General features: G+C 43.8%; 1 protein-coding gene across 1 annotated transcript in view; it reads right to left on the bottom strand.

Annotated features, from left to right (window-relative positions):
* The window catches only part of LOC309379817 (cadherin-related family member 4-like), a gene marked incomplete at its 5' end in the record, with an annotated part of 63,180 nt that overhangs the window by 5,004 nt on the left and 33,130 nt on the right, over window positions 1-25,046 (bottom strand). The window contains 7 exons of the mRNA XM_081929270.1: window positions 52-121; window positions 1,592-1,684; window positions 2,475-2,605; window positions 10,241-10,494; window positions 11,589-11,730; window positions 21,650-21,795; window positions 23,055-23,270. Of these exons, the coding sequence (XP_081785396.1) occupies window positions 52-121; window positions 1,592-1,684; window positions 2,475-2,605; window positions 10,241-10,494; window positions 11,589-11,730; window positions 21,650-21,795; window positions 23,055-23,270 (1,052 nt within the window). The remainder of the gene's footprint in view (window positions 1-51; window positions 122-1,591; window positions 1,685-2,474; window positions 2,606-10,240; window positions 10,495-11,588; window positions 11,731-21,649; window positions 21,796-23,054; window positions 23,271-25,046) is intronic.

The raw sequence follows: 25,046 nt of genomic DNA, 5'->3' as shown, positions 1-25,046 counted from the left end.
CAGCACAATAAGCAGGGGTGTTTCCACTTGCAAATAGCAAGTGCAACTTACTTCGGAGCTCACAGACAGTTTTCTGAATGTCGCATCTGATTGCAGTAGATTCACAGTTGGATTCATTTTGCTGGTAGAGAGAAACAGGAAAAGCAGCATTAGACAAGTGTTTCCCGCAGTGTGTGCAGGGGAGCCACTTGCGAAGGAGAATCAGGCCAGCTGCTAAGAAGCAGGATCTGCTCCTGTGCGGTGCCAGATGTTGCTCTTTGAAATACCTCCTAAATCCCTGTCTTGCACAAGTGGGATCCACTGGGATCTTTCAAAGTGTGAGCACTGTGGCAGAAGTCTTGGCCTCACCGGGCCACCAGCACAGCACTGGTCTCCTGGCCACCTCCCCCTCCCTCCTCTTCTGCTGCTGACAGGAGGCCAGGTGTGCAGCATCTCCTCTCTCTGCCTGTCACTCCTGAGTGCAGCATCTGTGCTGCCATTTATGCACCATCATTTGGCATTGTTCCAGAATGTGGAGAGTTATGGCACCATTTTCACAGAATCTTAGATGATAATATTCATATCTGAGTAGATACTATCACCTTCTGTGTTCTAAAACAATAATCTATTGTCATAAGGCTCAGAAGAACTCATGGTTGTGGATGCAGTACTGCCTGTAACATCAGAAATCCCTTCACAGGAATATTGTCCCAGTAGGTGTTCTACCAGGGATGCGGGTGGCACTGTGGGTTAAACCACAGAGCCTAGGACTTGCCGATCAGAAGGTCGCGGTTCGAATCCCAGCGATGGGGTGAGCTCAGTCCCTGCTCCTGCCAAACTAGCAATTCAAAAGCATGTCAAAGTGCAAGTAGATAAATAGGTACCGCTCCGGCGGGAAGGTAAACAGTGTTTCCGTGCGCTGCTCTGATTCGCCAGAAGCTGCTTAGTCATGCTGGCCACATGACCCAGAAACCGTACGCCGGCTCCCTCGGCCAATAAAGCGAGATGAGTGCCACAACCCCAGAGTCGGCCACGACTGGGCCCAGAGTCGGCCACGACTGGTCAGGGGTCCTTTTACCTTTACCTTAGGTGTTCTACCAGGAGGCCTTACAAACAGCAGGGGAGAGAAGGCAAGCAAAATGCACGGGAGATAGTGAAAGATACAGGAAATTGAATGCAGATTTCCAAAGAATAGCAAGGAGAGACAAGAGGGCCTTCTTCAACAAGCAATGCAAAGAAATAGAGGTAAACAATAGAATGGGAAAAACCAGAGATCTATTCAAGAAAATTGGAAATATGAAAGGAACATTTCGTGCAAAGATTACCATAATTATAGACAAAAGTGGAAAGGACCTAACAGAAGCAGAAGACATCAAGAAGACAACCAACATAAAGAGTTACAAAGCAGCCTTGAATTCCTGCCTATTAAAACATATGCTGCAAGAGATAAATGAAAATCTTGGAGGTTTCCGACAACTCTCTGTGACTCCAAACCACATGGAAGAAATGAGTGTCATTTATATTTTCTGGCAATATTCCTAAAGTGGCTACACAATTTGTGCTAAAGTAGCCCAAGGAGACACTATGCACATGAGACGGAAAGGACCCTTACCTTGGAGAACTGGCATGTTTTTCAGTGTTCAGGACTGGTGAATTGTTTTGGTTGATACAGCACTGTGGAAAGAATCTTCCACATTTGGGAACGCTGTTGAGGGTAAAAATGCCATCTACGTTAGAATCACGGGGTGTGTTTGGGGAGCAATACATGGAGAGGTGGACGTTTATTGGAAAGGGCTGGCACAAAATGTATTGTCAGTAATCTTTTGAGGTTGGGGCAAGGGAGATTGTGGGCAGAAGAACCTCCTCTCCTGGCCGTCTTGTCCTGGCCAGGGAAAATGGTGCGCAGGAGGCAGCAGCAGGAGAAATATACACTCCAGGTGCATGTCGCTCATACAGCCCCCTCCCCAATCCCAGGGATATATTGGGGAAAGATGAGGGCTTTGGATCCATATCCTGCAATCTGCACCCCCTTTTGGGTCACTCACATCAGTGGAGTGGTAAGGTTAGGAGGCATTTCCACAACGGGAAGGTTTGTGAGGCCAGACCTTCTTCTCTACCTATGGGCTTCACTCTCTGCAGGAACGGAGGGAGATTCACTCTATTACATAGCCGCTCAGATTCCCTTCCACAGACCAGAAGACTGCACCCTTAGCTCATAAGAGATCTGAACAAGGGCATGCAGGAACATCCATGATACCTACCACCTACAGAATTCTTGATACATACATTTGTGTTGCTGTAGTATATGAAATGTGGTGCTTTGTAGCAAACACAATTCCCTCTTGATGAATAGCAACCCACTTTAAAAAGTCTTCTAAGTTTCAGGACTGGTGTCTCATGAGACATGGGGGGAAATGGGAAACTTCTAGTCTAGGTGTACATTTTCATATTCATTGTCTCCTCTGAGCTGTCCCCAAAACTGAAGGAGTCCTTACTCTTTGAAGCAACCCCACACCGCCATATACAAGCACATCAGTAGGAGGGCTGCTGCTATAGTTAGGACAACAGGAAACCAGTTTTCGGGATGCCAATAATATAAAGTCTGAATCAGCACTGAAGTGGTAGCCTAGAAATAAACAAACAACAGTCATTTGCAAAACAGAAATGGATATCCATTAGATTTTTCAAAATGCAATATAATCTGGAAAAGAAAATTCAAATTCAAAGTTAATTCCAATTAAACGTGAATATGATTGGGTCCAGAAGTGAAGCATCGTGGTTCATAGAACACTCTGAATAAAAGGCATGTGGCATGCTTTTAAAACTTATTCATAAGCAAAAATGCTCTAAATAAATCTCAGATTCAGTTAGCCCGGTGTGCTAGTGGAAGCCATTGCATGACCTCTAGCTAGCAAAGCGGATGCTTGTGCTAATGGAATGATTGTATTAGCACAGGCATAGGCAAACTCAGCCCTCCAGCTGTTTTGGGACTACAATTCCCATCATCCCTGACCACTGGTCCTGTTAGGTAGGGATGATGGGAGTTGTAGTCCCAAAACAACTGGAGGGCCAAGTTTGCCTATGCCTGTATTAGCACACTGCTGAATCCCACCACCCTCAGTCTCCATAATGGTGAAAGCTATGAAAAACTTGTAGTATGGTTGGGGAACCTGTGTCCCTGCAACTATGGCTAGGTTCCAACTCCCAAATGGAGGATTGAGTCTAACAAAATCTGGGGAGGTCACAGGTCCCCCATCTCTGATCTACATGGTAATGGCAGGAAAGGGCCAAAGATTTCTGGGTGGTTCACAATATAAAAAACAAAAACACAAAATGCACAATAAAACAAGAACAGAACAAATAACCCTCCTCCCACAAACACATTTAATACGCCACAGAATGTTAACCCGACAAAGGTCCAGTTACAGAGAAACGTAACCAGAGAAACTTGGGGAGTGCATTCCACAAACAGGGAGCCACTGTAGGGAAAGGCCCTCCCTCATGTTGTCACCCTCAGAAGATGATCTCCGGGTCTGAATAGGTTCATATGGGGAGAGAGATGGTCCTTGAGGTATTTAAAGCTTTATAGATCAAAATCAGTGCTTTGAATTGGACCTGGAACATAACTGTTTGCCAGTGCAGTCAGGCCAGATTGAAATATGGCCCTCAGCTTGAAAAAGTTCCCCTACCCCTGGATTATACCCTCTTTTCCCAATTTTACACCCCTCACTTGCTGTTAGGTTTTTTTTTAATGTGGGAAATCCTAACCACAGTTTCCCCACATCTTGCCTTCCTCCATCCTAAACTCACATTAAAAAGGAAGTTTTGAAAAGGCTTAGAAATTAGATTAATTTGTACTAATGACAGACCTATATTTTGTCCAGTAGGTGGCAGTGTTCCTATGTTAAAAGAACAATTGTGTATTGTAGAACATGAAACACTTATTTATTGGAGGGGAAATAAGTGAAAACTTAAGTTTCCAAATACTCTTGAGAAGTTGCAAAATAAAAGCAGAATATTGTCGTGGGTGTTTTATTTTTCTTTTAAATTTGTGGGCGGTGCAGCATTCTTAGTACCAGAAAAGAAAAGAAAAAACCTAGCTAACAGAAAATAGAAGACATTAATTTCAGATTTTAGAAGAGAGAGAAAATGCACTAATTATATAACATTAAATACAAAAAAAAAGCATTCCCAGGAAACACCAGCAACTGGTGAGCCCCCTGAAAAATGTGTTCCTGGCTGTTAAGTCGAGATTGTGGCAAATTCTACACATTGTGTAGACATTAAATAGACATTGGGTCTATTTAATTATTGTAAAATTATATTCTTATGAATGTGCGACTTACATATTTTTATAAATAATTATTTTGCATGAAGACCATCTGGACTAAGTATATATGGGCAATATTGAGGGCTTCATGCCCTGCTCTTGGCTGAGTCATGAGATATGGAGCCCTCTCGCCTTCCCTCAAGCAGCAAACAGTGTGCCTTGGATCTAGACGTGTATCAGCCTGGGGTCACAGAGGCTCCAAGATCTGCCACTATTTCTGCAACAGGGTCTCAGCTGAGTCCCTGTCTACAGCATCCTAGAGCTGCCACATCAGCATGAATGAGGAGTTTTAAGCCTCTGGGAAGAAGTACTGTATTCTTATCTCCTGTACTGCAGCTCTAGGATCAGCTAATCAGAGTAAAAGGAGGTGAATCAGCCACTGAGCCTGGGCTCCTGGGGTCACTCTGAAGAAAAGCACCAAAGAGGATTTGCTCTGGATGCTCTTAAGCACCAAAGCCACAACATGATTTCGTTTCAAGAGAATGGTGTGCAAGTTCTGTTACAAAGGAACTTCAAGGAAAGCACAACATGAGTGACCCTGAAAGAAGACACTGGCGCTGTCCAAATCATTTGCACATGTGTGCACACAGAAAATAGGAGATCTGGCTAAAAGGCAAGACCTGCAGATTGGCACTGATGGTTGCAAGGCAACCCTAATTATTAATATTGTTTAAATGTAGGGTTATTGTATAATCTTAGAAGGGGGTGTGGTTATGAGGGGGCCTGGCTGTGACCCTGCACTTCTGAATTTGCCACTCCACTACTGTTCCCAATTATCTCCAGAGCAGAGTTAGGTGAGCAAGATAATTCTGGGGACGATCTGGCTAGCTCCACATCCTTATGTCAGTTCCCACCCCCCACCATTAATCTTTGAAGGACTGACTGCTCTGCCTACTTCTGAATCATAGAATCATAGAATCATAGAATAGAATCATAGAATCATAGAGCTGGAAGAGACCACAAGGGCCATCGAGTCCAACCCCCTGCCAAGCAGGAAACACCATCAGAGCACTCCTGACATATGGTTGTCAAGCCTCTGCTTAAAGACCTCCAAAGAAGGAGACTCCACCACACTCCTTGGCAGCAAATTCCACTGCCAAACAGCTCTTACTGTCAGGAAGTTCTTCCTAATGTTTAGGTGGAATCTTCTTTCTTGTAGTTTGGATCCATTGCTCCATGTCCGCTTCTCTGGAGCAGCAGAAAACAACCTTTCTCCCTCCTCTATGTGACATCCTTTTATATATTTGAACATGGCTATCATATCACCCCTTAACCTCCTCTTCTCCAGGCTAAACATGCCCAGCTCCCTTAGCCGTTCCTCATAAGGCATCGTTTCCAGGCCTTTGACTATTTTGGTTGCCCTCCTCTGGACACGTTCCAGTTTGTCAGTGTCCTTCTTGAATTGTGGTGCCCAGAACTGGACACAGTACTCCAGGTGAGGTCTGACCAGAGCAGAATACAGTGGCACTATTACTTCCCTTGATCTAGATAAGGTAAAGGTAAAGGTACCCCTGCCCGTACGGGCCAGTCTTGACAGACTCTGGGGTTGTGCGCCCATCTCACTTAAGAGGCCAGGGGCCAGCGCTGTCCAGAGACACTTCCGGGTCACGTGGCCAGCGTGACATCGCTGCTCTGGCGAGCCAGAGCCGCACACGGAAACGCCGTTTACCTTCCTGCCGGAGCGGTACCTATTTATCTACTTGCACCCGGAGGTGCTTTCGAACTGCTAGGTTGGCAGGCGCTGGGACCAAGCAACGGGAGCGCACCCCGCCGCAGGGATTCAAACCGCCGACCTTTCGATCGGCAAGTCCTAGGCGCTGAGGCTTTAACCCACAGCGCCACCTGCGTCCCTCTTGATCTAGATGCTATACTCCTATTGATGCAGCCCAGAATTGCATTGGCTTTTTTAGCTGCCGCGTCACACTGTTGGCTCATGTCAAGTTTGTGGTCAACCAAGACTCCTAGATCCTTTTCACATGTACTGCTCTCAAGCCAGGTGTCACCCATCTTGTATTTGTGCCTCTCATTTTTTTTGCCCAAGTGCAATACTTTACATTTCTCCCTGTTAAAATTCATCTTGTTTGTTTTGGCCCAGTTCTCTAATCCGTCAAGGTCGTTTTGAAGTGTGATCCTGTCCTCTGGGGTGTTAGCCACCCCTCCCAGTTTGGTGTCATCTGCAAATTTGATCAGGATGCCCTTGAGTCCATCATCCAAGTCGTTGATAAAGATGTTGAATAAGACCGGGCCCAAGACAGAACCCTGTGGCACCCCACTAGTCACTCTTCTCCAGGATGAAGAGGAACCATTGATGAGCACTCTTTGGGTTCGGTCAGTCAGCCAGTTACAAATCCACTGAGTGGTAGCATAGTCAAGATTCTGAAGATTCCCGCCAGAAAACTGCCGCAAACGTAAGAGGCTGTTCCGCTGTGTCTGCTGAGAGTCACTCACGTCTCTCTCCAACTGTTCTCTTCAGTGCTATCTTGCTAGAAAAAGAGGTGCTTGAACCCGTGACGAACGCCTCCCTCGTTCTCTCTTAGGATGGCAATGGCGCCCACCTGAGAGGCCCTGAGTTCCAATGAGTTCCAGCTCTAAAAAAGCCCTGGTTCTCTTTTGACCATCTCCCTTCCTCCTGAACATTCTCTCTCTCATCTTCATAGTAACCAGCCCTTCCCTCTGGTTGGACTCTGTCTCAACTGCCGTCCACCACATATGAGATTCACTGTTCAGCCTCTTTAGCACTCCAACATGGCTTTGTTGAGGGGCGCCCCCCCCACTAATCATTATTTCAGATGAAGACAGTGTGGACTTGGGACATGCTTCGAAATTCAAGCCAGTGAAGTACTACTTCCCTTTCATTTTTTTAAGTATATTTTAAGATACAGTTCATGAAAGATATCAGCCTTTCCCTTCTTCATTGACTCCCCTTCCCCAGAGATACCAGACAGATGAGCATGTGCAGATTCTCCTGTGTGATAAAACAGGCTGTCACCAGCCTACGACACAGATATTTTGGGGATATTGAAGTAAACTGGCTGCTATTGGTCAAGGCACTGAACAAACAAAGGATCTGAATACAGTTTGCATGAGTGTCCGATACTTATCTCAACATTATGTCACCATATGATGAAACTAAAGGATTTAGACAGTTAACATCTGCTGTGTCTGTTTTGCCAGTGGACTCGGATGTAAAAGTTCCCTATGAGTGTGGCCAGTTAATTTGATTTCCTGGCTTAACATCTTAATGATTCAGCTGGCTATCTCGCTTTAGACTTACATTATTTATATGTATAGGCACAGGATATGCGTATCCATGAACGTGGCTTTCTGCCCCAGGGAAAACATGTGAAATAGAAGATTCTGAAGGGGGCCTCACATCAAGCAATAGAGCTTAGCTATCAGATCAGATGCTGCGAATAACACACAAGGGATTGACCATCATAATCAACATGGGATTTCTACAGCAAGCCCGTAACCATTTGGGGGGATTTCCCCCAACAGAAAACCAGTAGGTCCCATGAGGAAGGTCCCCCTATCATGGCCACAACTGGCAGAAGACCCAGCAGACCAGCCCTGCCATGTACACCATACCACACACAGACCACACCACCTCTTCTTGCCGCCAGACTGGAGTGGGGCAAAGCATGTGGTCTCACCATTGCTGAATGAGAGCAGCTCATCAGCTCTCACGTGCGCAGTGCTGTCTAACATAAAACCGCAGCTGGGGCATTGCATGTTGGGTAGTTTTATGATGGGCAGCCACCGTTTATGGAAGCTGACAATTCGCTCCCATTACAAAACACAGACACTGTGTGCCTTCACACCCACAGTGCTGACATTTCCATTCTGGCCCCAGATGCCTGATGAGCCAGAAAAGGACTGAGGAAGAGACACACAGCATGGAGCAGAGAATCAGCTCCTTTCTGTAATGTAAGCAGGTCTTAATAATATTTATTTTTCAAAAAAAAATCTGCACCAGTTTTTAACTTGAAAACCTCAAAGTAGATTTACTTGCCTTTAATAAAAATAAGAATCAGGTTGGTTTCCACCAAAAGAGCAAAACTTCCATTGTGTTATTGAGCATATATATAATAGAGTTGTACAAATTTCAAAAGCAAATGAAACCTCTTAGCAATGGAGGAGTCACAATCCGGATTATCGTTAAAGTAGTGTTTTGAATTTTCAAAAACTACTACTGAAAGCTTTTAAAAATAACATTACATCATTATTTAATCACGAACATCTACTTTACTGACACAGAGGAATAAAGAAAAAGCTAAACAAGTTATAAATTCAGTGGAGAGTCTTGTTCATTTTGTTTTATTCCATCTGTTACAGTAGCTGCACTTGTGTTTGGGTGATAAACTAGGGAAATATTGTGTGTGACATGATACTGGGAGAGAAAATCATGAGTGGGGATAACTTAATGGTATAGAAGAAATTAGCATATTGACAGTTAATTTAACAAGAATTTTACCTGAGTAATGAATCTTTGAGAAACTGATCCAGGGCTGATCTTCCTATTTGATAATAATAGTTATTGTAAACCTATAAAATGTCTCCAACTGCCCAACACTTTACCTGTAACAGTGACCACCAAAATGCCACTGGGAATCTTAAAAGAAACAGAGTATGAGGGAAAGCGCATTCTCTTGCTGGTCCTCAGCAGCTGATAATCCAGAGAGAGAGAGGAGGGGGAAGAGAAGGTGTCTTGGATTGAGGAATAAACTCTGAGAAACAGAGAAGGCTGTGGATAGCTCTGTGTGTTGTCATCTCAGGATGTTATGTACTGTACCCACTCTAAACTTCAAAAAACAAACAGAAAGCAAGCCCATATCACCCATGCTACCCCTAGCATGTATTAGCTCTAAACCTCCCTCAAGCTTACCAGTGCCTCATTCGTGGACATAGATGATGCTCTTTTGGCTATACAGGGAATGGCACTTACAGCCTGAACATCAGAAATAGAGCAAATAGGGCAGCAAGATTGTCACAAGAGCACCTGGACTAAAATTGTCTATCAAGAACTTCACTCTTGTGGTTTATCACCACAACAGCTACTCACTCTGGGTTTTAGTAAAGCAAACAGCATGATTTGTCAGCCCCTAAATGATATTGAGCGTCAAAACAACATGGCCACAATAAGGAAATTTTGCCCATGGCATGACTATTTTCCACCCTCCCATTCCGACTCTCTGGCACCTTATCTGCATAACCTAGCAATTCTAAAACATAGGCGCACTTTTACTCTTGTAAGATTGAATGTACTGCCTTCAGTTGTACTCAAGGGATGATTCCAACAGATTCCACACGAAAAACGCTTATGTCTCTGTGGAGATGGCAGTCCCGAATCAGTGGCGCATGCCCTTCTGGCTTGCCCTCTTTATAAAGACTTGAGGAATGAGATTATCACCCCTCTTTTATTGTCCATTCTGGGTCGCCCAGCCACTGCCACAGTGTCCCTTCTCTTGGCAGATCAAGATGAGCAGGTGACAGCAAAGGTTGCAATGTTTTTAGCTGGGGCAATCAGAATAAGATCCACCATTTGACTACTGATTCAAAACCCTAAAATGTATTTTATATAATTGACTTTTTATTTCTAGTCTTTGTATATCATATTGTTGTTTTATTGCTATGTTTTATTCATTCAGAGCAAATAGTGAGGTGGAAGATTTTGGGGGAAGCATTTAAGTAGTAGCCGTCCGGCGAATGTTCCAAGGGTGTGACGATGCCGGCACAGTCTAAACACACCAGCAGAGCCAGTCCAGTTCTCCCTTCTGCGCATTTGCACCACAATGACCTGGCTGCCACCCATCCCTCCCCCTCTCTGTAAGTCACAGAGATACCAGAAACATTTTGAACTGTGCTCTCCTCTATCAACTGCCTCAGATGTCTCTTGACATTCTGAAAAAAGAAGTATGCTTCAAAACTTACGGCAGTTGTGGTTGTTTTTGTGGTGGTTGAAGGCCTGGTTGTGCTCCAGGGAACCACATGCAGTATTACAGTTGCTGTTGTGGACAAGCGGTGAGCTAAACTGCCATGCAGTTCATCAGCCACTTCTATCAGTAGCTGAAATGTGGTGGGATCCTGAATTCCTCGAAACACATCATACTGGAAGTTCTGTGTCGTCATCAAAGAAGGTAAGCCAGAGCCTGATCTCTGAAGTTTGAACCGAGAATGGATATTGCCTAGAAAGAATGGGGTTTGAAGTACCATAAAAATAAAAATGGCATCCTATTACAATTCATATCTAGCTCTCCAGCTTTCAGAATCTTGCACTTCAGGTGAATATGGCATCTCTTAATAAATGTCTGAATTGTGATGGGATGATGCAAAGAGCCTCTTAGGCACTGGTACAAGAGAACAGCAGCTTTTCTTCCCTTAAAGAAATGAAGGAAGCAAAAGAGATTGCAGCTTAGAGCAGGTTTCCCTCCCAACGCCAGGCCACTGTTCAAAGAACAGAGGTGTCTCCCTCAAAGCACAGAAGGTATATATTCATATATAGCTTAGTTGGTTAGAACATGGTACTGATAATGCCAAGGTTTCAGGTTTGATTCCCAGTGTGGTGTAGTGGTTAAGAGTGGTAGTCTTGTAATCTGGAGAACCGGGTTCGATTCCCGCACATGCAGTTGCTGGGTGACCTTGGGCCAGTCACATTTCTCTGAAGTCTCTCAGCCCCACTCAGCTCAGAGTGTATTTGTTATGGGGGAGGAAGGGAAAGGAGAATGTTGGCCGCTTTGAGACTCCTTAAGGAGAGTGAAAGGCGGGATATTAAGTCCAAACTCTTCTTCTTCATATGGGATGGCTGCATATTCCTGCAGTGCAGGGGGTTGGATTAGATGTCCCTCAGGGACCTTTCCAACTTATGATTCTATGATTTAAGGCCAGATGTGCGGAGCCTGAGGCCCTTCACATGCTGAGGGACTTCAATTCCCATCAGCCCCACTCAGCATGGCCAACAGTCTGGGATGATGGGACTTGTAGTCCAGAAACATCTAGAGAGTTCCCTATCCTTGATTTCAACAAAACACTCTTGGTGTGTGCTCTTTAGCAACTGACCTACTCCAAGTTGGCATATTTCTATGGTTAGAACAATCTCTGGCATGCTAATATTGTCATAAGGTGTGTGTGTTTTTAGGTCCTAATTTCTGTGCGGCTCCCAAATGGCTCACCTTTGAAGGGGAATACATTTGAAGGTGCTTCACCAATTCTATTCACACAAAAAGAAAGAATGAAAACTAATGAATGGTCATTACAAAAACTAAGCTATATATAGTCTTACCTCCCACAATAGTGTAGCTGAGCTGATGAGGGGGAGAATCTTTGTCTGAGCAATTCAACTGCAAGATGGGTGTTTTAATAGTAGAGTATATAGGTTTGCTATAATAGGGTGGCCTACAGACCGGAGGTTCATCGTTCACATTCTGCAAAAGAAGAAAATAGCAGGTCGCTTGAAAACCCTCTGACAAAAAGTTAGGAACAAGAACATTCTAGCAGGGAGAGCTGCAAGCTCCCAGCATTTTCCTACAATCATTACACAGCAACTTCACAAGTCATTTTCTGCAGACACTGACACATTAAGCCTGATGGTGGCAGAAGCACTTTTCTGATTATTCAGATTATTCCTAGCCTTCTTCAGAAAATTGCAATGTACATATGATAAAAGTTTGTGTCTTGGGCAACAGGTTTACAGAGTCAATCAACACACAACTATTCAAACTGAACATGCATTACAATATTAAAAATTTTTTAGTTCCATACTATTGGAAAGCCGATTTGAAGTTCCCTTGTCACACCTCAGAGCAACCTCTGTTGTTGAAAGCCTTCTCTCAAAAAACCATGTGGCCCTCCTTTCCAAGGTCCTAGGTATACTGTAAGCCAGGTGTGTAATAAAAACATGATGGCCCTGCAAAGCAGCACAAGCAGAAGGCAATTTGGAGTGGGGAAGCTGTGGAGAAGTCCCAGTCACCCCCTCCCCACACAGGGTAGCAAGCTTTTAATAGATATATTGCCATGCAAGTGTGGTTAGACCTGAATGCTACTGCAGGACACCAGCAGTAGCAAGAGATGATGGGCACAGATGTTTATGGTCTATGCTATGTGCCTTTAAGTGCTGCTGAGGCTTTGCTTTTTTGTAATTAGCTGCAAGTGGGATTGAAGTGGAGGTTCTGCATCTTTATTTATTTAAAGCATTTTGACCCTGGTCTTCAGAAACGAATGGCTCTCACAGGCATGACACAAAAGGAAGGAGGATAGCAAACTTAGGCACTACACCTGTTGAACAGCAGCTGAAGAATTAGTGATGAATAGACTCTTAGCAGTCCCTGACTGTTTCTGTTGGGGGAGGCATTAATCACTAGTTTCCTTGCATTGTTCCCCCCCCATTGTCATATCCAAATTTATTCATTTAAATGTTAAATCGGGTCCTCCCTTAAAGAGGCCACGTAGTGCAGTGAGCCCTGGAAAACCGACACCCTGTGTTGTGAGTGGGTACGATTGGTCAGCCACAACACCAGGTTGAAAGGTCCCTTGAAGCTGGGTGCAATCTGGCCAATGGGACGCAGTCCAAACGGTTCGAGGGACCTATTTATGCCCATGCACGTGACCCAGAGCTTCCTCTTTTGGCGCTTGCATTCGGAACACCCGCCCACCTCTCCCCACTTTTAGGGCTTTGCCCTTGAACCTGATATGCCATTGTGTGTCGTCTGTCATTGGGACAGGGGCACGGCTGGAATTTCCCCCACTTGGCTGATTGGCTGTTGCCATTTGGGTTTCACCTGTCACGTAGCAAATCATCACAACTTGTGAGGTTGCGGATAGGCTCTGGTTCAGGTGATAGGGATGGGAGAACACTCTCGCCATCCCTATATGAAGGGTATTCCGTTAAAGGAATCCAGGGACTCAACTTGGTTTGGTCAACCCCCAAGAGGGGGTTGTGCCCGTGCCTGAGTCCAGGGGGGCATTTGGGTAGCAGAGTTAGCCCGTTACCAGCTTTCCGCTATCCAGGTGTTCACTCTTGGTTGACCTGTGCTGGTGCCCTGGGTCAGCGCTACCTGCAAGGCAGGGAGCTAGTCGAACCAGAACCTATGCAACCAGTCACTTTCTGTAATCAATAAAGTTGTGGCCTAAATTCTGCCAAAAACCAAAACCAAAATTTGAGTCAAGTGTGAATTTATTTGGGGGGAGGTTTTTGGGTCTGAACATGCAAATAGTTTCTATTTGTCCCCCAGTGATGACTCTTTTGCTACTTAAAATGGGAAGAAAGGAAGAAAGAGGACCAGCGATCTGCTAGCATGGAGAAAGTACGCAAAGCTTTGAGAAGTTTTACCAGTTGCCTATGTAATTTCTTGCTTTATTCTTCTACAGTAAGACAGCCAACGCAACACAAGCTCTGTTTTCTGACAGAAAAACCATGCAATGCTTTATGGATATAGCATTTTATGCCGCCACTCAGGGCTCAGCTGCAAATCTTATCAATCAGCATGAAGAAAACATGGCTTCTTTTATTGTCTGCTCTCAATTAAAGGAAAATCAATCAATCAGACAGGCTTTGCTCAACATTACATTACAAAGAGAAATGGTCCAGACTGTTTATCTTACTAAATGCTCCATTAAATTATTTGATAAGGTATGTAAAGCTTCTGTACACTTCCCCCGAGAGTTATTTTCTTGGGTACAAAATAAGATACCACCAATCCATATTTATTAAGCGGATTGACACAGCTCATAGAAAAGCAGGTGAACCATGAAGCCCTATTAGCTGCAGCAAACATGGTTTATTAGTGAACAAGACACAGAACTGAATGTATGACACACAAAAGGGCAGGGCTTTAGCGACCTCTTCATCATGTAGTGCCCTAGAGAAAAGGCCCCAAATCCAGAACATGGTAGCAGAATTGGGCCCTGGGCCCTCTGGGCTTCCATTTCAGACCTGGGCATAATGAAATCACCCAGATCTAAAAGAGGTCTAGTATGTTTGGAGGATTGCTACCCCCTGGCATGAGCTGATAATGTCACTAACATGCCTCAAGACCTGCAGCCTCAAGAACAGACTGAACAGCAGGGATGAGGATATGAGCTGATCTCCTTTGCTTAGGTTATCACCTGCTCTCAGCATCACAGAAAATGTAGCTCCTGTTTAAAACACTTGCTTAAATCATATGTTTACCCAAGGTTTCCTGGACCTTTTTCATGTTTTGTACACTGCTCAGATGAGGTTGTTGAATTTTTATTGGCTTTATGCAAGTTGATTAAAGATTTTTAAATGATAATAAGCATAATTCAAGGGTTTAGCACAGGGATGGGAAGGTAAATATGTATCTTTCTGTCCTCTGTTCCACTCTGTCTTGCTCCATTACACAATACAGGGGGGTGGAGATTTCCCAATTGCTTGGGGCTCTCCCTGCAATTCCTGACAGGCCCCTAACTTGTATTTATAGTTAATTTGAGCCTTGGTGCCTGAATTACAAACTGGAAGCATAATTTTAAACCCACACATTTGTACCTGATCATTTCATTCATGTTTTGTTGATAGAAGTTTTATTGCTAAGCCTCCATTCATCAAAAGAAGTCAGATATCCATTTACATAGCTTCTATAAGGAAGGCCAGAGTCTCAGAATGTCTTTGCTCCCACTCAAAGCATTTTAATAATACTCTCTGATTTTTAAGCCTCCCACGAAAAGATATAAGACTTTTTGCAGTGTTATTAGCTTGGAGCTAAATTTACATCAAAGCACTATTGCTAAATGCCCACACTGGAAGGATCCACTTGAAATGTTGCTTCTATTACCGCCTTTATCTACATTGCCGTTATTTGTATTTTCATATTCGCTTATGTCTGCATCTTCTTGGAAAAGTGGCGTTGCCCAAATGGAAATGAATTGTGGAGGAGCCTAATAGTTTGTCTTGTGTTTGCTGTTTCAAGCCTTCATTTCAGGAACAAAAGTGGATGATTTAGGAAGTGGGGGTTTTGGAAAGTTTTAGGAATCACATGTTTGTTGCGGAAGGTGGAAGTTGGCAGGAGGCTTTGGAGAGCTGGCTGGGAGAAAGTGTGAACTAGAGGACATGGCAAGGAGACCCACCACAGCAGGAACCACCACCACCGCTCTCCAGGTGTTCTCAACTGTACTTCTGCTGTAGTGGGAAATCATAATTCTCCATAGTCAATAGCGGTTTGCAAAGTGATGGGAACCACTGTTGGTGATCCATATGGAGACAATTTGGGACTTCTAGATTCCACAACACAGCCCTCGAATTTAAGGAACTCATTATCACCCCCATGTCCAAAAAATGTGAGATGTGTCCCTCTGCATCACTCAGTTCTCAGAGGTCACTCAGAGGTCACATGGGACATGACACAATGAGAACGAGGCTGCACTACGAATGGTACATTGTCTCCAATCCAGCTAGCTTATATCTAACTCTTTTCTGCTGTTCTATAATGAAATCATGATTACTTGAGTGAAAGTAGTTATTTGCTGATTGACTTTGCTAGAAGTGTTTCAGAGCATTCATTTGCAGTGTTGAAACATCTGCAGCAGCATTGCAGAGCTATAGCATTGCCATATATGTTGAAATCGCTGGAGAATAATATCCAGTGGTCAATATAGCCAGTACTTTTTCTGGGGGGATGTAGGGGTACGCATACCCCTAAACATTTTATGAATCTTTGTACTTTTGTCCATTTACTATATTTATTTTCCCCGATTTGAACTATAAAATGGTGGTTTTTCTTGAGTCAAAATAAGAGTACACCTAAACATTTTTAGAGGGGAAAAAGCACTGGATATAGCAAAGGCACCCTCACCATAGGTAACTCTCCTTCCTCCATTACATTACAGGTGCAGATTCCCATAAGGTATCCGCGGTAACAATCAGGAAGCTCACATTTGGCTATCTCTGTGCAGATCTAAATGGGTTTAACTTCTAGCAACTCCACTGCAGTCCAGGAGTCTCAGACTATTTATGCTTTAAAGGCTGATCTACAGAGAAAGATCGAGATAAGATTTTTGCATCTGAGAGGCATCTTCATTGTGCAAGTGAGCAGGATGATATCATTTTTCTTCTCAACAATTATTGTTTTCCTTCTTAAAATCTAATCAGCATTTTTCTTTATAGAAAACAATTCCTCTTCCTATTACATTTAACTACGTTTAGTGAAGAAGGCAAAGGTGTTGTTGTCATGACGTAATCCCAAACATGAGAGTTCCTGGATTTCTTCTATAATTACCTGGTTTCCAACCTATAAATGCCTTTGTGTTGATTAATGGCATCTGTTTACACAGATAATTAAATAATTTATGTGCCCTGCACCTTATCTTTAAGCAGAACAACACTTTGAGCATCATTTTAATTGTTCTTTGAGGGTTGTGTGATACATGTGGTTACAATTAATGGAAATACAAATAAAGATAAATGATAGCTACTGTAGCTTTTTCTGAGAGGTCTCTCTTAACTTGATAAGGCTATCAATGACTACAAGCCATCATGGCTCCAGTATTGGAGGCAGTGTGCAGCTGTATTCCAGTTGCCACAAGCAATTTACCCTAAGATTTTGTATGCTATTTTCACTAATGTGTGCATTTTATTCACACTTTCCCCTAATATACACATTTTTGTACATATGGATTGGAGAACTGCATCACAAAATATGGAGAACTGTGAATTTCGAAGGGTTATCATGTTTCAGTTTCCATAGTGGTTTGAGAGGTGTGAACTAGCTATTTACTCATTAAAATGCAAACAAAATCAAAATTCTCTCCCATCCCTATTTGGGCATGAGGTAGGTTTACTCTGGGCAGGGGAAAATGCAATAATCATCAGCCTTCTAAAATCTGAAAGAAAGCCACATTTACAAGGGTGAGTCATTGCAGAGACAGATTAGGAGCGTGCATGTTTTGGATTTTTACTAGCAGGGTTTTGTTATTTAAAGCCATGTTTGGGTATCTGAAAATATTAAAACATAATCTCCAATGGCCACATAATGATAAGTGAATATAAGAAACCTTATTAGGGCCATGGACATTACCCATTGCACTAAGAATCCCATTGATGTGGTCTGTTTCATACTTAACGGCTTCTGCTAGAACATAACAAATGGATCTATGGCTGGAGATTTTATTCCCCCAGCCATTCCACCCCACAAATACATCCAACCTGTGCCTGAGGCGCTAAGAACATCAATCCCACAGAGACCCTGAGTCAGCATGAGGAACGACGGATGAGTCAGATTCAAAGGAATACATCAGGCAATAAACAGTGCTTGTGGGTAACCTGCAAAAACCATTGTGTGACCCCACCAGTACTGTTAGGCTTACTCCTTCACTGATTAATTATAAACTCAATAGGCTCAAGGAAAACACTACAGCATTAGGAAAACATGGCTGAGGTTGGAGCCTCTAACATTTGGAAGAACTATTGGGCTGGACTTTATGTGCCCTAATACTAAGTTGGCCTCCTAAACAAGACTATATACTTCAGCCTATTATAAGAAAGAAAAGGAAAGAAATTTCTGGTGGCATTCAGCTGAGGGTGCATTCAGATATAGGGATTATTGGGTTAGTTTTCCTGGTTGTGGGTTAGTTTTCCTGGTTGCGTGTTGAGATCCCAAGCCACCCCAATAACTCAAACATCACACATAATTTTTGTTTAAGGTTTTTTTGGCATAATTTTGGCCACAACTTTATTTAAATACATAACTGTGAGTGGTTGCTTAGGCATTGGTTCCGATTATCTGTCCCCCTGTCCAGGGACAGAACTGACTTCCGGATTCCAGCGGAAGCCAGTCAGGGAAAACAATATTGGGGGGAAATGAAGCTGGGCACCAGACCCTCACCTCTCCCCGCATGCTTCTAGAGGCTTGCGCAGCTCAAGCCCGATGCCAGGGACTTGGACGAAAGCATGGCAAGCCCCCGGATTCCTTTAATGGAATTCCCTTGCAACACCAGCATTGGAGGGATAGGCACTTACCCCTCCACGAACCAATTTTTTAAACCAATGCCTAACCGCAAACCTTGGGACGCGGGTGACGCTGTGGGTAAAACCTCAGCGCCTAGGACTTGCCGATCGTATGGTCAGCGGTTGAATCCCCGTGGCGTGGTGAGCTCCTGTCGTTTGGTCCCAGCTCCTGCCCACCTAGTAGTTCGAAAGCACTCTTAAGTGCAAGTAGATAAAAAGGTACCGCTTTCTAGAGGGAAGGTAAACTGCATTCCGTGTGCTGCGCTGGTGCTGGCTCGCCAGAGCAGCTTCATCACGCTGGCCACGTGACCCGGAAGTGTCCTCGGACAGCGCCTGCCCCCGGCCTCTTAAGTGAGATGGGCGCACAACCCTAGAGTCGGACACGACTGGCCCGTACGGGCAGGGGTACCTTTACCTTTACCTTTTAACCGCAAACCTTACAAGTTGTTATGATTTGCTACACAGTGGGCAAAAACCAAATGGCTCCAGCCAAATGGACAAAATTCCTACCAGGCCCCTGCCCCAAAAGCAGGTGACCCCATGACAGGCATAGCAAGGTCAAGGGCAAAATCCCCAGTTCAGGGAGGGTGGGCGGGTGATCCGGTGCACGCAGCAAAAGAGAAAGCCCAAAGCTGTGTGCCCAATATTTAAAACCTTTGAGCCCAAACCCACAAATTGGTAACATCAAAATCTCCCCAGAAACACAAGTACCCAATCACAGCCTGTGGCCATCCAAACAGATCTGCCCAGCAACAGTGGGCTGGCCTGCTAGACCCCAGCGCAACACTTGCTCTCTATTAAGGAGAAAACGCTTTATAAGGCTAGAGCTCCCTTTTGGGTTTCTAATGTTCTTTTTGCATTGCATTATCTCTTGCATTATTGCATTGTATCTTTTTGCATTGTATCTTTTATTCACACCAGTGGGCATAGGATGCTACATCAGCAGGCCTCATTTGACATGTTGCCAGCCTTTATGTTCATGTGTTTTTCTGTTCCCCCAGGTGGGAAAGAACTGACTGGTGGAATACCACCCCAAATTTTGCAACACGGCATGATCTATGAAAGCAGTGGGAACATTATACAGCAAAACTCCCATTTGCTGAGTTTGCAAGGTTGCAAACAAATTTTTGCCTAAGATCCAGGACAGAAATACCGGTAATGTCTGGGAAAATCCAGACATATGGCAGTCCTAACCATGCCACAGACATCAAAATCAGCAATAAGATTCAGTGCATGGATCCACAACTCATGCCATACGTTTGTTCATAGTCAGTGATTTCACTGAAATCGCTGCTGGTTTACGTATGAATAAGTGGATTTGATTGCAATACTATGACATTGAAATTGTTGAATTTTTTTCATGTCCAGATTTTAAAGACGGGAACAACATGATGGTGAAGGAGGTTCTTCTTTGTGCATCTGTATCTTTTTCTGCCAGTGTGTACAAGTGTGCAAGAGATCTTTGTTATAAAAGGTAGAATTCAAGCTTCATTCAAGTGACTGCAGTGACCTCAGCCAGCATCAGTTACTGTTCTCAGTTTTAGCCCTTAAATGTACATATGAAATGCAGCAGAGATAACTGTCTCTGGGGGCTGTTACAACCCACATGAAGTCATGCACTTTATATGAAATTCCTGTCATGTAAGATGTATTTGGATCAAGTTCACTAAGAAACATCTCTTTGTTTTAAGAAAGATGAATCTATTACTTGAAACTAAAGACTAAGAGAATGAGCAAATTACTAGGGTAGAAAATTGACACTGGAACACACTGTGGCATAATTAAGGATCCCATTTTATTGTAGGGAATTATTGATACATAAATGTATTTCTGTGCCACATTATAAAATATCAAGACAACGTTCACTATGAAATATAAAACACTATTTCAAGTTTTTTTTAAAAAAATACAGATAATCATTAAAGTGACTGGTTAATCAGGAATTAAATGGCTGAAAAGCCTGTCTTTGGGTGGATCTACACGCAGGAAAAAACCCCGCTATAAATAAGTCAGAAATTAAATCATTGTAATAAAAGAAAAAAACGCTATGTGACAATCACATAGAAAATGTTTTTGCTGTCTGGCACCATCTGGTGTTGTGTGTTTATAATGCATTCAGAACATTGTGCGTGTGTTTTTACTAATGTAGCTGAGTCCTTTAAGAGATGCCTGAAATTCGCAAGTGAGAATGTCTGCTGATTCTTTGCTGGAAGAGTGTTCCCCAGCATGTAATCTAAATGTCCAACTCATTTTTCTGTTCTCACCCAATTGCATATAATAATCCTTAAGGAATATAATGAAGAATGAACAAACAAGCAAATAAATGAAAAGAGGAGCTGAAGTTATTTGGTACAGGGGTGTTGCTTCAATTTTTCATGTAATTAATTAAATCTAATTTGTGCCTTGTGTCTCTGCATAATACTTGGTTATAACTTTTAGGCAAATGGCTACTTCAGCTGTCAGTTTAGAGTGAGCTGGGCTCCACATCCTCCTCTGACACTGATTTATATTGAGCCATTAACTTCAAATAAGGCGAAAGCTGACTTTAAGCAGACTGATCGTGTGAGCTTAAAAGCAAATCCTTTAACAATGCCATAATTTCCCCTAATGAATATTTCTTGTCTCTAAAATGCTGCTTTCTGTTAAAGGAACAAAGCACACACACCCCAAAGCCTCTGCTGGGTCACTGATGTAGTTTGACACAATAAATTGCCAGTCCCCAATTCCCATATTGTATAATGCAAAAGGAGGCATGGTTATTGTCTGTTAAATAAACATTGTAGAATAAATACCCTGCCATATTGCTCACTCGTGCTACAATGTCATCACTGTGTCGGATTCAACATACGTACAATAATGCATTTTCTTAATAGTAGCTTTATATGGGACATGCAGAAATGTTTCTGTTTTCTGTTATAGGGAGAAATGGCATCAGGCGTGCAAAGATAGGCCTTTAAGGGCTAACAGTCACAATAATTAAATTGAAACATTACATCCAGAGGTGATGTATCTCTATGTATGAGATGCTGAGGACCAATTAAGAGAGGGGTAGCCATTGCTCTCGTACTGTGAGTTTCCTAGAGGCTATTTATTTACTATATTTTTAGGTCACCCTTCAGCAATGCTGTCAGAATGGCTTATAATAAAATAAGAAAACCCACAATTTGAAAACAATCATCATTAAAACTGGGGGATAACTAGCATCATATAGCCAACATGCTTACATCTAATTAATGCATGAAGGGATTAATAGAGTAAGCTGTCGTCTTCCCATCACCTTGGAACTAGGTAATCAAGCCTTTGCTCTCTGTCTACCTGATGAACTTTACAACAGATACATATAGAATCAAATGCTCCAAACTTCCCATAACAAACCCTTTACTTACCAGAATGTAGACTGTGACCATAGCAATGCTGGATCTCTGCCGGACGGGGTCTGGTTCAATATCATTGTCCAGGTCAATAGCTTTCACCCAGAGAAAATACTGAGACTCACTTTCTCTATCAAGCATGTTCAAAACTTTTATAACGCCTGGCATGGACACACACACCATTAAATCATTAAAAAAAAATACATTTCTATTTTTTTGAGCAGAAAAATACATTAATCAACCTTAGTGTACCAATAATGGGATCCTTTAAAACTTTGTTTTGTGAGAACAAAAGAGATGCTTGAAAGCTGCTTGGACAGCATCCTCAAATCTCAGTGGATTTTGCATAAGCTCACATATAGAAGATGCAAAGTCTTGTACTAATGTAAATTTCCATGAAGGCCTTTTTTATGAGGGGTGAGGGGGCTGGCAGGGCAAAGAGCAGAAGGGGGGCCTATGTGGCACTGGATCCTTCGCCACATTTTAGGCAAGAGCATGGCAGGATTCCGCATCTTACTAAAGCAATGGGATGGCAAATCTCATTGACTGTGGTCAGAGAGGAGGAATCTGTGGCTTTTCAGCTCCCATCAGCCCATGGTTAACAATCAAGGGGTGTGGAAGTTGTGGTCCAACCACATCTGGAAAGCCACAGGTTCCCCATCTCTTCACTAGGTAGCACCAGAAAATCCTGGATCAGATAAAATGATGTTACAGCATGATAAACATTACAGAACAGCACACATGACAGATTTATTTTCACCCTGCCTTTTCAAGGTGGCTTAATGATGAAAACAAGAATCACTAAAAACAAAGAAAAAAATCATTAAAATATGAAACCTCAATAGAATTAAAACTATTTAATATATAAAATCTATTTAAAACATACAAAGAATGTCAATAAAAATAGCAGCATGGCACCAGCCCCACATAGAGCACATTACAGTAATCCAAACATGATGTAACTGAGCCGTGTGTCACTTGGCCAAATTGGGCATCTCAAGGAATGGGCGCAGCTGGTGCACTAGCTTTAACTGTGCAAATGCCAACAGCAGAGACCTGGGCATCCAGGATCAGGGCTGAGTCCAGGAGCCCAAACTGCAAAGCTGTGTCTTCAGGGGGAGTGTTACTCCATCCAGCACAGGCTGAATCCCTATTCCCTGTTATGGCTTCTGACTGACCAAGAGCACCTCTGTCTTGTCTGGATTAAGTTTCAATTTGTTCACCCTTATCTGGTCCATGACTGATGACAGACACCAGTTTAGAACCAAGACCACTTTAGTAAGGTCCAGGACTGAATCTTGCCTAAAACCATGTTCTTTTCTTAACTCCAGTAAAATGCTGGATGAAAGCTAAGGCAAATTTTCTTCCTGTGGCATTCAATCCTCTTGAGCAGAGAAGCCTTTAAAAGAATTGGCAGTACCTGTATCTGGTTCTATATAAAATTTAGGAGGATGTCCTGCACCATCGCCAACGAGTGTGTACTTCAAATTATTGAATGGCCAGTCTTCGTCTGTAAAGGCGACTCTTCCAACCACAGTGCCAATGCTGCTGTTTTCAAGCACGCGGAATATATTTGTGCCAGTATGAGGATCTATTTCATTAGTACAGGTTACTTTCACAATAACCCTTATTGTGCCTGAAATGAGGTTTAAAAAAAGAAGATGAGCAATAAACAAGTTTCAAAGAATGTTGTTGGAGAACTTTGCCTCATAGATTGTCTGCACTGCATTGCTAAAGGATTATGATCTGACTGCCATGAAGGTGCCTAGGCTTGGACAGAAAAAGGGCTACTGGAATCAGAAGGATTAAAATTCAGCAGCCAGGTGTGTCAGCTAGGTCTTGCCTACCTAATGGGCCAGAGTGGCTGCTGAATGATTCCCCAAATCAGCTGGATCTTCCTTGAGGGCTTCAAAAGGGGTAGGTGGTATACCTCCCTTCTCTTTTCCCATCTCCCATCTTGGTCCCTCTGCCCAGTCAACAGGAGAACAATAGAAGTTGCAGTTTTGCTGTGGACATCTAATCCTGCCAAGGCCTGTTAGTGGCCCTGGCTGGCATCTTAAAAAAACACACCGTGAAAAGCCTTCAGTGGTGATTGCACTGCTTAGTAGTCAGAGGGCTTATTTATACAGTCTTTGCACTTGTCGTCTGTCAGGGAACTGCCATCAGAGAGAGAGATGGGGAAAAGGCTCCAGGAGAATAGGAGAGACCCTACAGCAGAAGCAGGAACCAGCAGGGGGAGCACAGGAGTTCCAGCGGAAGGGGAATCGGAGAGAAGGCTCTGGGATACTTCTAGTGAGAATAGTGCAGAGGTATCAAGACCCCCGTTAGCAACTCCCACCCCTCGCCGGAAACTGTCACGCAGAGAGTCACGAAGGCGCATGTCCGTCAAACAGCTTTTATGTTGGAGTAAATTCCGTAGACGCCCACTGTCAGATTCTACCAGCGACTGACGGAGCCATGCTTTGGGGGCTCCGTTAGTGCCTGGGTTTGGTTGACCAGCCAAACCTCAGAGGGATTAAGCTTTTACGCACAAGCAGCTCATTATCCCATCACAGCAATCTGACAGACTTTGAAAGCGGCTTGTGCAAGCAGAGGGCATCATGAGCGAACCAGCCGGAACCGGAGGAGCAGGAGCTGGAGCTGGAGCAGGTCCAAGCCTGGAAGAAAGGTACAGGGCGTTGGAGGTCCAGCTCGCGCTGCAAACGGCGAGGCTCGAGGAGAGGAGGGCTCAAGATGCGGATAAGGGGAAAACCGCCCCACTTGCCAGAAAGGTGCCTGGATTGGTGCAGAAATTTGGGGGGGATCCCAGGAACTATCAAGCCTTTAGAACGGAGATGCAATATGCTCTCAATCTACTGTTTGATGACTTCCCCGATGAGAGCTCTAGAGTGGCGTACGTGATTAGCCATCTAGAGGGAGGGGCGAAGGACTGGGTCCGACCCCTGATGGCAGCCAATAATGATATCTTAAAGGACACGAGGAAGTTTTTTCGCGCCATGGACCTGATGTTTTCCAGCGAGAATGAGCAGGGGGAGGTGCGCAGGCAGTTAATGGCGTGCAAACAGGGGAGCCGATCTGTACGTGAGTACTGGACTGAGTTCACTATGCTGATTCATAGACTGGGGTGGGATCTGGCAAGTGAACCTATTCATATGATGTTTGAAGAAGGGCTCTCTCCGGCAGTGAAAGATGAACTTTCCCGGGCGCCCAGGGCAGAGTCTATGGATCAGCTGACTAAATCTGCGCTGGCCATAGGAGCGCGTCTAGAAGCAAGGGCTTTGGAAAAGCGGAAAGGGAAAGGGGAACGTTGGAAGGACTTCCGCATTCCAGAGATTCCAGAGCAGTCTTTCCCGCCAGCAGAGCCGATGGAATTTGGAACAGCGCGCGCGCAGTTTCAAACACCAGTGAAGGG

This window comes from Podarcis melisellensis, assembly GCF_964234715.1.
Source record: "Podarcis melisellensis genome assembly, chromosome: 10".
NCBI lineage: Eukaryota > Metazoa > Chordata > Lepidosauria > Squamata > Lacertidae > Podarcis > Podarcis melisellensis.
The sequence above is the reverse complement of the archived record's forward strand: the minus strand, read 5'-3'. Positions and strand labels throughout refer to the sequence as shown.